Source organism: Struthio camelus, chromosome 3 (genome assembly GCF_040807025.1).
Source record: "Struthio camelus isolate bStrCam1 chromosome 3, bStrCam1.hap1, whole genome shotgun sequence".
Classification (NCBI taxonomy): domain Eukaryota; kingdom Metazoa; phylum Chordata; class Aves; order Struthioniformes; family Struthionidae; genus Struthio; species Struthio camelus.
In genome coordinates, this window is record NC_090944.1 from 104349998 (window position 1) to 104363364 (window position 13367).

The 13367-nt window shown below is 51.9% G+C and overlaps 1 protein-coding gene across 8 annotated transcripts in view; it reads left to right on the plus strand.

Annotated features, from left to right (window-relative positions):
* The window catches only part of TMEM63B (transmembrane protein 63B), a 59806-nt gene that overhangs the window by 28793 nt on the left and 17646 nt on the right, over window positions 1-13367 (plus strand). For 5 of the 8 annotated variants that reach the window (XM_068939503.1, XM_068939500.1, XM_068939496.1 and 2 more), the window contains 3 exons: window positions 7099-7297; window positions 8046-8125; window positions 10909-10947. In XM_068939503.1, coding sequence (XP_068795604.1) covers window positions 7121-7297; window positions 8046-8125; window positions 10909-10947 — 296 coding nt within the window. In that variant the 5' untranslated portion in view covers window positions 7099-7120. Of the gene's footprint in view, window positions 1-3443; window positions 3686-5820; window positions 5944-7098; window positions 7298-8045; window positions 8126-10908; window positions 10948-13367 lie in introns of those variants that run through there. The other 3 variants (XM_068939501.1, XM_068939504.1, XM_068939499.1) reach the window with 2 other exon arrangements.

A 13367-nucleotide genomic window follows, 5' to 3' on the forward strand; every position in this document is an offset into this window, starting at 1 on the left:
CTCTGCTGCGGTGGAGTTCAGCATGGGGTGGGCAGTCTCCGCAACAAGTGGCTCATTGTCAGCTGCCCTGTAAGAGCCTGTCTGGTCTCTGCCTGATGTCAGCCCCCCTGCCCAGAATCGAAATGACTCTATAGGAACATCTTGATGAACTTCCTCTCTCCCAGCTCTTCCCAACTGTGTCTGAGACTGCAAGGGCCAAGGAATTTCATCCGGGCTTTCCCGTCCCTCCCCCCCACCTCCCTTTTCTTTCCTTTTATAGAGCTGCGTAGCGTTTCAGCACGTGTATGGGACCTTGGAGACTTGCTTGGCTTCAGAGCGGGTGCTTGTTCCCACCTTCCTGTGGGCAGGAAAGAGGAAAACTGGCTGACTGAGCTTCACCTGCACATGAAGGACGAAGGCGAGGAGGGAGGAGAAAGCTCCTGCTCTGCTCGGTCTGCCAAGACCTGTTCCCCTGCCCTTTCAGGGGAGCACACAGGCACCTTGAAAGGGGCAGTTCCCACGGCTATGTTTCTGCAGGGCTGCTCAGAAGGCAGGACCTAGAGCTGGAGGCTGCATCGCAGCATTTGTTCCCTTCTGTCCACCCCAGTTACGGTGTCCCTCAGCATGCCTCGCTCAAAGGCTCAGCAAACAGCAAGTGCCCTGCAGAATACGTTTTAGCAGCTTCTGCTTGGAAGGGTCAATGGCAACGCTAGTGGTGTTTGATGCTCTGAGCAGGAGGCCCGGAGGTGTCTAATGCCTGTTGCTGCTGGCATATATAGTTTGATTCGTGGGGCATGTTCTAGGCCTGTTGGCCTGGCCTGTGGCCTGCCAGGGGATATCTCTATTCTCGACGTGTGGATAGGGATTTGGGGCAGCGTGAACAGGCTAGTCATGCTAGGAACATTAGAGGCTTCTGGTGCAGAGCACGTTTCCCTTGAGGATGAGGGAAATAGGGGGACCTCTGCTCCTCCCTCCCTCCTGCTGTTTGTAGAAGGGGGAATGGCATTTAGTATTGCTGAATAAGAGCCTAAAATGCCTTTTGGCGAGTATTTCTGCCTCGTCCTTACTGTTTAGAGGAAGTCAGCATTAAATGTGCAGAAGGGGAAGGCTCCAGGGCTTGGGTGGGACCTGATTCAATGTCCTGCTCTGTTACTCCCTCCTTGGGAGCCTACAGTGTGTGTGCTGCAGTGGGAAGCTATGCTCGAGGTCAGTAAAGGGCTTGGATGCCTGTGGCTAATTCCCCCCACCCTCACCTTGCAACAGCTTTCCACTAACTGTGCCCTGGGTCTCTTGATGAGCAGGAACCTCAGCTGACATTAGCATCCCAGTGCAGGCAGAGCTGCGCTCCCCTACCCTAGGGCCTACAAGCAGGAGAGAACAAGCCAGGCACCTTTGCCCATGTCCCTCTCCTGGGACAGCACAGCCTGCGTGATCACGTGCAGCTCCTGCTCCCAGGGAACTTTCTTAAGTGCCATTGTTGTGCAGATGTAAGGAAGGAGCCAGGATCCTTCTGCAGAGCCAGGCAAGACAGCTCCCAGTGCTATCTTTGCTGGAAACTGGTGGCAATGCATGTAGTATTAAGTGCATCTCTATAGATAACAGTCTTGCCTGAAGTCTCATGCAGCCAATTCCAGCACTTGCAACCAGAGCAAAATGGAGCATCTCACCAAGACCTATGGTGCTTTATCCTCCCTAGTTTTCCCTGGCTCTTCTCCCTCCACAGGATAGGCCTAGTGCCCCTCCTTTCCAGCTCACCCTGATGCTATGCAGGGGAGGGTTTCTAATACTAGAACCAGGCCCTTCCTCTTGCTGCAGCATGCTTCTCGGGCTGGCAGACCTTCCCAAGAGGGTACCGAAGCCTCTTTGGGGACAATCAGGTCATCAGAAGTGTGCTTGGGGCAGGAGGTGGTTGTTGCTGGAGAAGTCCCCTTTTCCCTGCGGGTTGCCACAGGAGAAGTCTTTTCAGAAGAAGTCTCTCCTTTCCCATAAGTAGGAAGTGTGCTGCTAAGCTGCAGAACTATATTTGCTGTGAGTGCTTCCTTTTCTCTCTGGCCTTTACTTTGCTTAAAACACTGCATCCAGACCTCAGCTTCCTCAAGGACCAGCCCTGCTCCTCGCACGTTTTGCAGCATGTTTTCCCCTTGCTGTATGCATTGTCCTGGTAACATACACCTGAAGCATGGGGAGCAGGGAAGGAAGGTCCTTGGAAGCAGCTGTTTGAAACCAAGGCTTCAGCTGAGCATAAGGACTGGGGTAGGCTGAGGTCTGCGGAGCGTGCCGTTCACATCTGGAGGAAAGCAAGGGAGGTAACCATAATGTGAGCAGAGCCGCTCGCTGCCCGGTAGAACCGGTCCCCCTTAAGGTAGGGTCTGTATGCAGGTTAATGGGGCAGCAACTCTGTGACAGGCTCGGGGGTTGCAGTGTCTATGACCGTTTTCCAGTCACAGCTGCCAAGAGCATCATGCCAGAGCTGACCCCTTTTTCCATCGAGGGCGCGGAGCCGCAGCACAGGTCTGGGGGAAGCTCCATTTCCTCTGCCCCGTTTCCTTGTACTCACAGCCTCATCAGTGAGGTGCTCCAGCTGCTGCAGCGGGCTGCGAGGGTGAGATGGCACCTGCACGCACACCAGCAGGAGGCAGAGTCTTAGGATTGAGCCCAGCCCTGAGCAACATAGGCTAGGTGCGTGCAGCACGGTGTGGAGGAACAGCAGTGGATGTGTCCTGAGAGACTGATGTGATAGGGACTGTATCGTGACGGTGCATACTCTGTAGCTGGCTGGTCCTCAAGCGGGCAGGCTGCCGTAGCTGGTCCAGAGCTGTTGGCTGCTGCAGTTACACTTCTGTTTGTGAGTAACTGTATATCCCACAGACTTATGGCTGGCCTGGGTGCCTTCTGGGAAGGGCTGCTGGTGCCCTGGGCCAGTGAAGAAGGGCAGAGGTTTTCTTGCTCCACCTGAGTGAGAAGGCTTTGGCCTCCTCCATGGGGCTGGTATGAGGAGCTGCAGACCAGGAAGGTCCCCAGCTGTGGTGCGTTGTCCTCCCCTCCCTTACAAGGGGAGAGGGCCATGTCCAGGGCCTCAGGGGGTCTCTAAGCTGTCTCTTTCCCTCCGAACTGTGGAGGACAGCAAGGTATGGAGGCCTGCAAATTCCATTTGGCTAAAACCAACTGGTTTAACTCTTTCTTTCCTGGGGTAGCTACCTTTGAAGATGGAGAAAGTACAAGCACATGTAGTAGGGACAGAAACAGGATGAGGTGCTGTAGTGGCACCACAGGAGGACACCGGGGATTGGTGCCAGAAAGCAGGGAGTAGACTGGAAAGGACTAGTGACAAATCTCTCCAAAACCCAGAATTCCCCTACCTAACTGGCTTGTTCATCTTCCCCCCAAAAGGTAGTCTGGTCTGATGAGAAGACACTGGGAACTTGATATTTATTGTTATGCTTCCTCCTTATATGTTCCCCTAGGAAACTCAGCTCAGACTTGCCAAGTGACCCTGGTGTTCAGCTGCAGTTCAGGCACGACAGTCCCTACCTAGCTAGGATGGAGAGACCAGCTCGCATCCTGCTGAGTTGATAGGTTCCTGGGGAGAGTCTTGGGATGAAGAATGCTAAGGAGGCACTATCGATCAAACCTGCAGAGATAGTCACCAAGCTTTTGCTTAGTTGCCTAATTCCTACTGTAATCCTGCAAGAAGCTGGGCGCCTTGGTGAGTCTGACCCGAAGTGATGTTACTGACAATAGATTTTTTTTCTAGCCTGCTGCTGGGTGTGCACGTGGACGTTGGGGAAGCTGGGAGGGAGAGGAAAGAGATGCTCCTGTTATCCTTGCAAACTCGCCAGGCTGTTCCACACACGTGTAGCACCCGTATCTCCATGTGGAGCCCCTTCTTGCACTCACTATTGGGCAGGCGGTTGCGTGCCATAAGGATGGTGCTGATTGACTCTGTGCTGCCTGGCTGGGCAGTAAGATGCAGTGACTGGCCTGATGAAAAGGCAGTGTATGTCTCGACTGTATGCTACAGCTTTTCCATTAATAGGTGTTCTGGCCAGGTTACTGGAGAGGTTAGTTAGGCTTATCTGCAGTCCCTTCCATTCCATCCTCTGGGCTTTAGAAAAATCACAACTTTGAGACCTCTCTCTGTGAAATGTGGTTTAAATTACCCACAGTTTGTTTTGAACCCAGTGTTTGTTTTGAACATGTAATGGTTTTTATAAATAATGATTATTGTAGGTACATAAGCAATGTGACTGTATGACCGTCTTTTCTTTCGGAAAGATGACTACAAGGAGGACTATAAGACATGCAGTAATGACAAGTCAAAGTTTGGTCTTTGCAAAGAAAAATCACACCTCCCTGATCTATTGCAAGTGTTTCAGTATGTCAGTGAAAGAATAGATAATAGGTAGCCAGCTTGTGTCGCTTGTTTGGATGTTCAGAAAACTCTGAATTTCCTCACAAAAGACTGTTAAGAAAGCTAGCCATGGGAACAGATGTCAAGTGCAGTCATAGATCAAAAACTGGCCAAGTGTCCAGAAAGAAAGTACAAGAATGAACGAGCGGTTTCCAGAGTAACAAAAGCAGAAGGACGAGAATGTTCACTATTAATGATCTGGAAAAGATGATGAGTAATGAGGTACCCAAAATCTGCAAATAACCTGGAGTTGTTCAGATTTGTCAAGATAAAGTAAATCAGAAGTGGCACGGTGTAACATTAAGTGGCAGGAGAGGAGAAGGAAGTTAGTACTGAGAAATGCAAAGCCAGGTATATTGGAAGGAATGATTTGTTCTTGGACATTGCTGGGTTCTAAATTAGTTATAGCTACTCAGAGCAATGTTGTTGCAGACCAGTTGAAGACGACACTTTTCCTCAATATGCAAGGATGCAATCAGAGAAGTAAATCATGCTCAGGTGCACGAGGAATAGCATAAGAAGAAATGCTGAGAGCATCAGAATGCTATTCTAGAAGTCAAGGTTATTTCTTTATCCAGGATGTCATGTGCGGTTCTGGATGGCTCTCCTTAGGGTCAAAAGAGAGCAGGCAATATTTGAGAGACAGCAGTGAGAGTGGTTAGTCTGTCTTCCTTTCTTCCTTTTTTTTTTTTTCCCCTCTATCTTCCTCCAGCCTGTCTTCCTTTCCTTTCATCAGCGCTTCTAAAGAAATTGTCACAGGATGTGTTGAAGGCAGGGAAAAGTCCTTTGTGCCACACTGCCTATATCATACAAGGCAGGGTGGTGACACTGTGTCAAGCCAGGAGTCTCCCCTCCGTGACCTGGCGGGAGATGCTATCATGACTGCTGAGTTTTGTAGTGCTGTTTGGTTGCAGGTTCCCATGAAATTTGCTGTCCCTTCTCCTCCTGCCAGCTGCTCTCAGGTTCTGAGCGCACTGCCTCTGTCTCTCTCTTGGAGCTTCTGAATCTCTTATTAATTTGGATGGGATGAATTATCCTTGTTGGCTCTTTAGTTCCCAACTACTTGGCTTGGCCTTTTTTTTCCCCCTGCTCTTTCACTCCCTTTTTCCTGGCAGCTGCTCTGTGGCGCTTAACCTGTGAATCTCTTTTAGCAGGCTGCTTGGTAGCTTTTACAAGTCAGCTGTCCCCTTTAATGCTCAGACGAGCTATTGCTTGTTGCTGTACCCTTTGTCATCAGTGCTTCAGCGGGTTTGTGTTCATGCCTCTGTCTCAGCTGAGCTGGGAAGGATTGCTTTCAAGTTGAGCTCTCTAGGACACCGCGGCAAACATCCTGATGGTCATTATTGAGACAGCATTGTGCTGTGATGCTGATAAATCTCTGCAGCTAAGTGAGAGATTGCCAGAATACATCAATCAGCTGGAAGGAAGAGCCCTGGGCCCTCTCTTCTAATTTTCTGATCCAATGTGGAGTTAGAAGGGCAGGAAAGGAGCCTTTCTGGGACAAGAAGCCAAAACCTGCACAGGGCAATGGTGGTGGCTATCTTGTGTTTTGGGTGAGTGGCAACTCTTTTTTTTTTTTTTTTTCTTTTTTGTCTAACCTACCAGAATGGCTTCTTTGGGCTTGGGTAAGCAACCACTGAATGTTTCCCAGAGGTGGTGATGTGCCAGCCAGCCATTTTTCGTGGCATACTGTGAACTGGATAATGGAGGGTTTGGGATGGTGGGTGCTAGATAAAGAGGGGTTGTTCAGGGGTCTGCAGCCCAGGTCTAGAGCCTTCATGTCTATTGTTGCCTCTTTCTTCAGCAGCTGAGGGGATTTTCTCTCCCCTGTTCCACAAAGCGATTGTATTTTTGCCGTTGATTTGTCCTTTCTAGACCATCTCAATGGTGCTTGATTTGCATTTGATCATATCTAGCATGGTCTCCTCTGTTTCACGTGGAGCTGCTGTGCACAGGAGGAAGAACTCCCCATCCCCAAGATGTGAAATGACTGCGCTGGCTGCCGCCCAGCTGGGTGCCTTGTACCATTTTGGGGAGAGCGCTGGAATAAAATTTTTGACTGGCTAGATCCTAAGCGTCTCTTTGCCCTCTGTGTGGTTGCATCTGAATGCATCCGAGCCAGAGGAAGGGAAGAAAACACGCAGAGGGTGGAACCAGCCTCTGATGGGGCTCTGGGAGGTTGGGGCTGAGGCCTGCAATGAGCAGAGCATGGTGATTCAGCCTAATAAAGCTAGTGGCACACAGCCAGGAAAAGGAAATTGTGGGATCATGATGCAGCAACTGTCCCAGAGCAGTTTTTCATCATCCAGCTGTGACATAACACCCCCCCCACACCTATTCTTTCTTTCCTGCGACTAAATGTTTTTGCTACCGAGGGAAAAGCTCTCAGGAACAGGAGCAATCCATGAGAAAGAGGTGCTGGGGGTAGGAGAACAAGCAAAGGAGGTTTGGGACTCTGCATAGTGGGTCCAGCTACTGAAGCATCTATAGACTCTTGAAGCCCCCCCGCCCCGACGCAAGAGGCTTCTTCAAGAGACACTTATTTTTGGATGCAGGTACCCAGTGAGATCCTGCTGCACAGGAGAGCCTGGAGATGGCGTGTTAGGCTGGTCCCTCAAGCTGCTGTGCTTGTATCTCTGAACTCCGACCTGGCTACAGCTCTGTCCAGCGGGTGTGCGTCTAACCTGGCCTTTCTCTCTCTTTCCCAGGGAAGACAATGAAGCTGTAGAGATGCTTCCTTACGTGATAGCCACCCTGGGCTCAGCAGGGGCCACCTGCAAAGCCTCCACCTGCAACAACAGCACCAAGGATTACTGCTACAGCGCCCGCATCCGCAGCACAGTGCTGCAGGGGCTGCCCTTTGGTGGGGTGCCTACTGTCCTAGCCCTCGACTTTATGTGCTTTCTCGTAAGTCTCCCTACCGCTGCTTCGGTGCCTTCTCCCCTACCATTCCTGCCATGGTAAAGAAAAGGGGGTAGGTTTGGGCAGAGGGAGAGCTCAGGGCTTCATATGCTTGGCTCAGCAAGGTAATTAATCATGAAGGGAGGACTGTGGTCTACTGGTTAGGTCCCAGACTGGTCTGGTCTAGGTCCCAGACTCTGTTCCTGACTTTGCCGCTGGCTGGCTCTGTGGCCCTGATCATGTCCCTTAGCTGCTCTGGGCCTTGACTTTACTCCAGTACTGCTGCGTGGTGCCCAGAGAAGGGTGCTGTGAACTAACTTTCCTGAGAACGTGGGTTGGGTTAGGTCAGTCCTGCATTCAGGAACTCCAGCTTATAGGGTGAAGTCCCTGCAGCTTTACCCACCCAGAGGCTCTGGTGCTTCCTCCTTAGGAGCTGCAGGGCCACAGACATTATAGCCATAATCTCACCTTCTTGGGACCTGAGGGTTTGTGGTAGACCCCCTTGTTGATCCTAAAGACTTAGCCATTGTGTGTTGTGTCCTGGACCTCTGCCTGCCACAGCCACCTCCTTCAGCCATCCAAATGTTCAGACGTTAAGAGCCGCGGGGAACTCGTGCTGCCCCACAGCCTTGTTTTGCTGTTAATGGAGAAGCCCTGTCCCCTCCTCACCCTGCTGTTCCAGTGGCTCAGCCCACCTGACAGGGCCAGAGCTGGACGATCCTTGTCTTGTAACTCTGCATTCACTCTCTTCTAGGCACTGTTGTTTGTCTTTTCAATTCTGCGTAAAGTTGCTTGGGACTATGGACGTCTGGCCCTGGTGACTGATGCTGACAGGTAAGCTTGGGAGAGGAGCAGGTGAATGAAGTGCAAGTGCTACCCTTCCTTGCTTAGGAGCGGGATGGACAAACCTTCTTACGTACACTCCCCCTTGCGGGAGCTGGGGAGGAGAGGCAGTCATGCCAGTTTTATCTTTTGAGGTCCTGGAAAACAAAACAAAACAAAAAAAAGCTCCTTACCAGCTTTTTGTTACAGCAGCCTCGCTGTGAGTGGTTCTTGCTGGCTGCAGAAGCTAGAGCTGCAATATATTACTTACGATTCGTACAGTGACAGAGGTGTGTAGGTAGGGGGCTTTGCAGGGCACAAAGGCTCCTGTGCTGCAGAGGCTAAAATGGCCCGAGGAGGAGCAGCAGATGGAGGGGTGGGAGGAGGGGGAGAAAGAGGTCCCAGGAAAGGCGAGGGCTGCCACTGTAAAGGCTTTGTTAAGCCTCTGAAGGTGTCTTTGTGGCTTTGCTGGATGTAGTTCTTGTTAAGAGCACTTAAAAGCAGTAGGTTTCCAGGTGCAATGCTTCTCATTCACAAAGCCAAGGCAGGAAAGGCAGCAGGCAGGGATGGCTTAGATGCTTGGCCAGCCTTGTGAGCTTGAAGTGTGCGTGCACAGGGAGGCTGGAGCAAGGACCTGCACTCTTTTCAGCCACTACTACCATCGGTGCAAGTGCACAGAGTAAATGTGGAGTTCACTCCAAGTAGCTCATTCTACCCCAAGCAAGGCATGGGCTACCAGGCGTTTCTCGCTGGGTGAGCGGCATAGAGGAAGAGCAAACAAACTGCTGGCCCACCCCACGCCCCTGCCTATGGTAAAAGGTTTGTGCTGAGCCTAGGAGTGTAATGCAGCAGGACAGTGCCGTGCGTGGACTGCCCTGTGCCTGGTGGGACAGAGCAAGGGGCAATGGAAAGGGACGTGTCTGGCAGTCTTTACATTTCTATAGTGATGAGTGCGTGTGTAGTTACTGCATGTGTTTGTCAGGAAGCTAGCGAGCCCCATGGTGAAGCAGGCAGGAGGTGGAGGAGCCATAGGGGCTGTATGTCTTCTTCTGTACTAATGAAAGCTTAGCTCAAATCCTGAGTGCTGAAGAGTTAGTCTGGTATGTATCCTTCCCGCATACTGTATTGTGAGCTGCTGTATCTTTTGATAAAAGTCAGAGACTTTTATGGATGGTAATTCCATGGCGGTGTGAAATGTGTGGGAAGCCTTTCAACAACGTTGAAATAGCCTTGCTATTCTTGTTATTGGCAATGGGAAGGCTAAAAGTTATTTTCTTCCAGCACTGAACAAGGGAGACTCCTTGATTAAGCTAGAGGGTTTGTGCAGGGAGTCTGCCTCGCTCTGTTGCTATAAGCTCCAGGGATGGTTTGCTGTGCGTGCTGTGCTTTGTCATGTGCTGGAGGCAAAGTGTGGCTTAGGGCAGGCTGTGGTTTGTACGCCTTCCTCTTGGTCAGCTCCACGAGCTCATCAGGCCCGAGGGCTTGGATGGGGCTGAGCTCTGGCCTGTTCCAGTTCCCTTGGCGATACAGATTGAAACAAGCTGCCTCTGGACAGTCCCTGCGCAGCAGTGGAAAGAATAAGAGTTGTTTTCTTCCCGCGCTGAGCAAGGGACTCTCTTGGATTAGGTACGCGATGTTGCTGGGGTTCTTCTGCCTCTCCTTTCCTGGCTTGGCTGGGCAAATCAGCAAAGCAAGGGCCCTAGGAGAAAGAGAGGAGCAAGAGGAGGGAATAGGCAGATGAAATTTCACTGGGGAGAGGGTAGCTGATCCTCAGGGTTAAGCTATCCTGGCCCAGGCGTTAGTGTGGAAGGCCTGGCTGATAGCCATAGGGACAGAGATTTTTGGGTGTGAAGGCAGAGCTATACCCCTGAATTTGCATCATGACCTGCTGACAGAGAAGGCTGGCACAGCCCTGGGCATTATCTAAGACCAAAGAGTAGACTCTATCTCCCCACTAGTGTTCGCATGTTACAGCGCTCTGAAGCCTGGGGTGTGGTGTTTGGGCCTTCAGGGCAGAGAGAGGAATGGCCCCCTCTTGGAGCTGATTCTTGAATGTCTTGGGCACAAGGGAAAGAGAAGGAAGCCTCTGCCAGGCAGACTTGGGCTGTAGGGGGAAAGTCAGAAGGGTGCCTGCTGTTTGACGGGGAGGTGCTGCTAAGTGCAAGGAGGAGGGCAGCTTGGCTATGGTAAGGACTGCAGCACCACTGGTGCAAGCAGGGACACCAGGTCCAGGATCCCCAGATAGGAGCTCCTGCTGCTGAGGCTCCTGGGACCTGGATGTTCCTGTTGCTTTGTCTGTCCACAGGGCAGGATGAGCATTTCAGGGTTTAGGGTTTTTTTCCCCATGACACGTGTGTTGGCTGCACTGGGACAGGGAGGCAAGGGGTGGACATGGAGCTCAGATGACTGCCGAGAGCTGGAGAGCAGCCCCTGCAGGCTGTCCTGTCTGTCCTGGTCCCTCAGGAGCTCCCCAGGATGGCTGTGGTGTAGACCTGGGCTGCCTTCCCGACAAAGCTGGCTTCGCTTGAGCTTGCGGCAAAGAGTACAGTCTGCCAATGCAGCCTGTGAGCTGGCAGGATGCTTAAGGGGTGCTGGCGGCTTGGGACAGCACTGAGCGCTCTGGAAGAAGTTTTCCCTTTGGTTTCTCTCTCTGGCCTAACTGTCAGCAAGTTTCTCTTCCTCAGGATGGTGTGGAGTCCTGCCAGGTGCAAGTCCCCCGGGAAGGAGGAGACCCCGGCCCCCACTCACTGGTTCCTCTGTTTGTAACCTCTCCTTTTCTGTTTCTGTGCCCCCAGGCGCCGACGCTGGCAGACGGAGAGAGAGGAGCGGGAATAGTATGTCGTTTTTTCAGGGTCTTGTTTTTCTTCTCTTTCTTTCTTTCTCTCTCTCTCTCTCTCTCTCTCTCTCTCTCTCTCTTTCTTTCTAGTTTTCTTTTGCAGTTTCTCTCTTGCTTCTGAACTAATCTTAACTGGTTGGGAGATCAGGGCTTGGATTTGTGTCTCCCAATGGATTCATGCTCTTCTCTTTCCTTCCCCTATGGGTCAGCCACTTACCACAGCAGGATATGCCCTGTTTTTCCACTGGTAGCCCTTAGATGCTCCCTGCCTGTAGCAGTGTCGATGAGCTCCAAGTCCCAGCTGAAGTGGAGGGTGCCATGTCACACACTTGCTGTGCCTACCACTGTCTGGGTCTCCCACTTTGCGATTGAACAACTGTAGATAAACCCGGTTGACTCAGCGCACAGCATGGTCAGGGTACCCAGGCACAAGAGCAGCCCTTCTTTGCCTGTTCCTTTCCTTGTGCCAGTGACCAACGAGGGTTACTCCCAAGCCAGCTGCAGGGCAGGTGGGTATACAGAGAGCATCTGGCAGAAAGTTGTAAGTGGGTGTTTTTCTTTTTCCCCTCTCTCTTTCCTTCACCCCTGTCAGGCTGCCAGGAACAGAGCAAGTGTTGGCCCTTGTCCCTTACCACCCACCCCAGGTTGGCAGCATGCCTAGCAAGGCAGTGTCTTTGTGCCCTCTCTCTCCATCCCAGATACTTCTACAGAAGCAAACTTCCTGCCTCAGCATGGCTGAGAACATCATCTGACACCTTGGCCTGGCATTACCTGCAGGACATCCATGGGGACTGCAGCTGGCTGCCAGCTCAGCACTGTCACAGGCCTTCCCTCCTTGCTTTTTCCTCTTTCTTGCTTCTTTATGTCTAAGCAGTGACCTTCCCCCATGGCCTGCCACCTGGCTGGGTGGTGCATGCTGCAGAGGAGATGATCAGCTAGTGGTGGAGAGCCTGAAGTGGTCCCTCAAGGCAGGTGGAAGGGAGCTACTGAGGCCAGGGCAGGATGCTGCAGTCTCGCTTCTCAATTCTGCCTAACTTTATTGCTTGCAAAGGAGCAGCCCAGCTGCTGCTGCCTCTAGAGGATAGAGGAATGCACCTATTTTTGTGGCAGCTCCTTACCCCCAAAGGAGCAGAGCCATTCAGGTTGTGAAAACAAAGGTGGTGGTTGCTGTGGGTTTGTACATAACACAGGGGACCCCTTGCTCACGCTTGAATGCTTCACTAGTAGGCTTCAGAGGCGTTCTGGCAGCTCTTCAGTGCTAATGTAAAGTTGGGGGAGTAAGGCAGAGGTAGCAGAGGCATCATGCTCCTACCCCAAGGCCCAGGATGTGGCCTTTATGGAGGAACAGCTCCATCATACCTATGATGGTGCTGTTCTCTCTCCAGGGCACCGTTCTTACCTGTTCCCATTCCTCATCTGGGCTTCCCTGAAGCTCCCTGCTGCCCTCTCAAACCTAGTGGTTGAGCTAGGCTGTCTTTGGGAACTTCCAATGTCTGTGGAGCTCAGAGAGGAAGCCTTGGCCTGATCTATGCTCCTCCAAGGCTGACAGCATCGTCCCATCTTAGCTGTTCCTCCATGCAGGGCTAAAGTGGTTAGGGACACATGTAAGCAGCCTAGCCCTTGAATGTGCAGGTCTTGGCAGGTGAGGGCATCCTTCTCTACTGTGTCCGTTTGTCTGAGAACTGGCAGGTGCCCTTGTCCTGCCCCTTGCCAGGGCTTGAGGTAATCAGCCCCTTTCATTGGTGACTTGGTCTGCACGGGGAGACTGTGGCAACCTACCCCCACCTCCGTGCCTAAGGGCAGTGATTGCGGAGCCCTGTGGAGCTTGCCACCCACTTGGCCACCTCCTGCAACACACTGCAGCAAACCCTCTCAACAGCCTGCATGGCAACCTGTTGCCTGATAGCCTGCCCTCCGCTGCTGCCTGCAATTCCCTTGGCCTGAGATTGGCAATGCCTTGGATCTAGTTTCTCTCCTTCTCTGGCAGTGCCAGCACCAAACCTGGGCTGTGAGCATGGAGGAGGCTTCTTAGGTCCCACCCGAATCCTCTCAGGGTTAAGGCCTGAGGCAGCAATTCCTCTCCCACTTGCTTTGTTAGTGCTTCGCTTTAAAAAGCCTCCAACTAGAATGCAGGTGCCCCCTAGGAGCTTCCCCTTGAGTATCCTACCCTTGGGATGAGTGGGCACCCTCTGTCTTCCTAGCACTGCAAGTCTTTCCTAATTATTTTCTCTACCTCCCCCTAATTATTGTCTTTACGTCACACTCTGCTATTGTCATCTAATAATCTAATCACTCTTCCCAGTTATTCCCTCCAGTATTATTCTGCTCTGCCGTCAAGTTTTCTGGTACCGAGGAGCCAAAAGCACATCGTGGTGTTGCACTGGGGCGTCTGCAGGGATGCTGATAGCAGAAATTTAC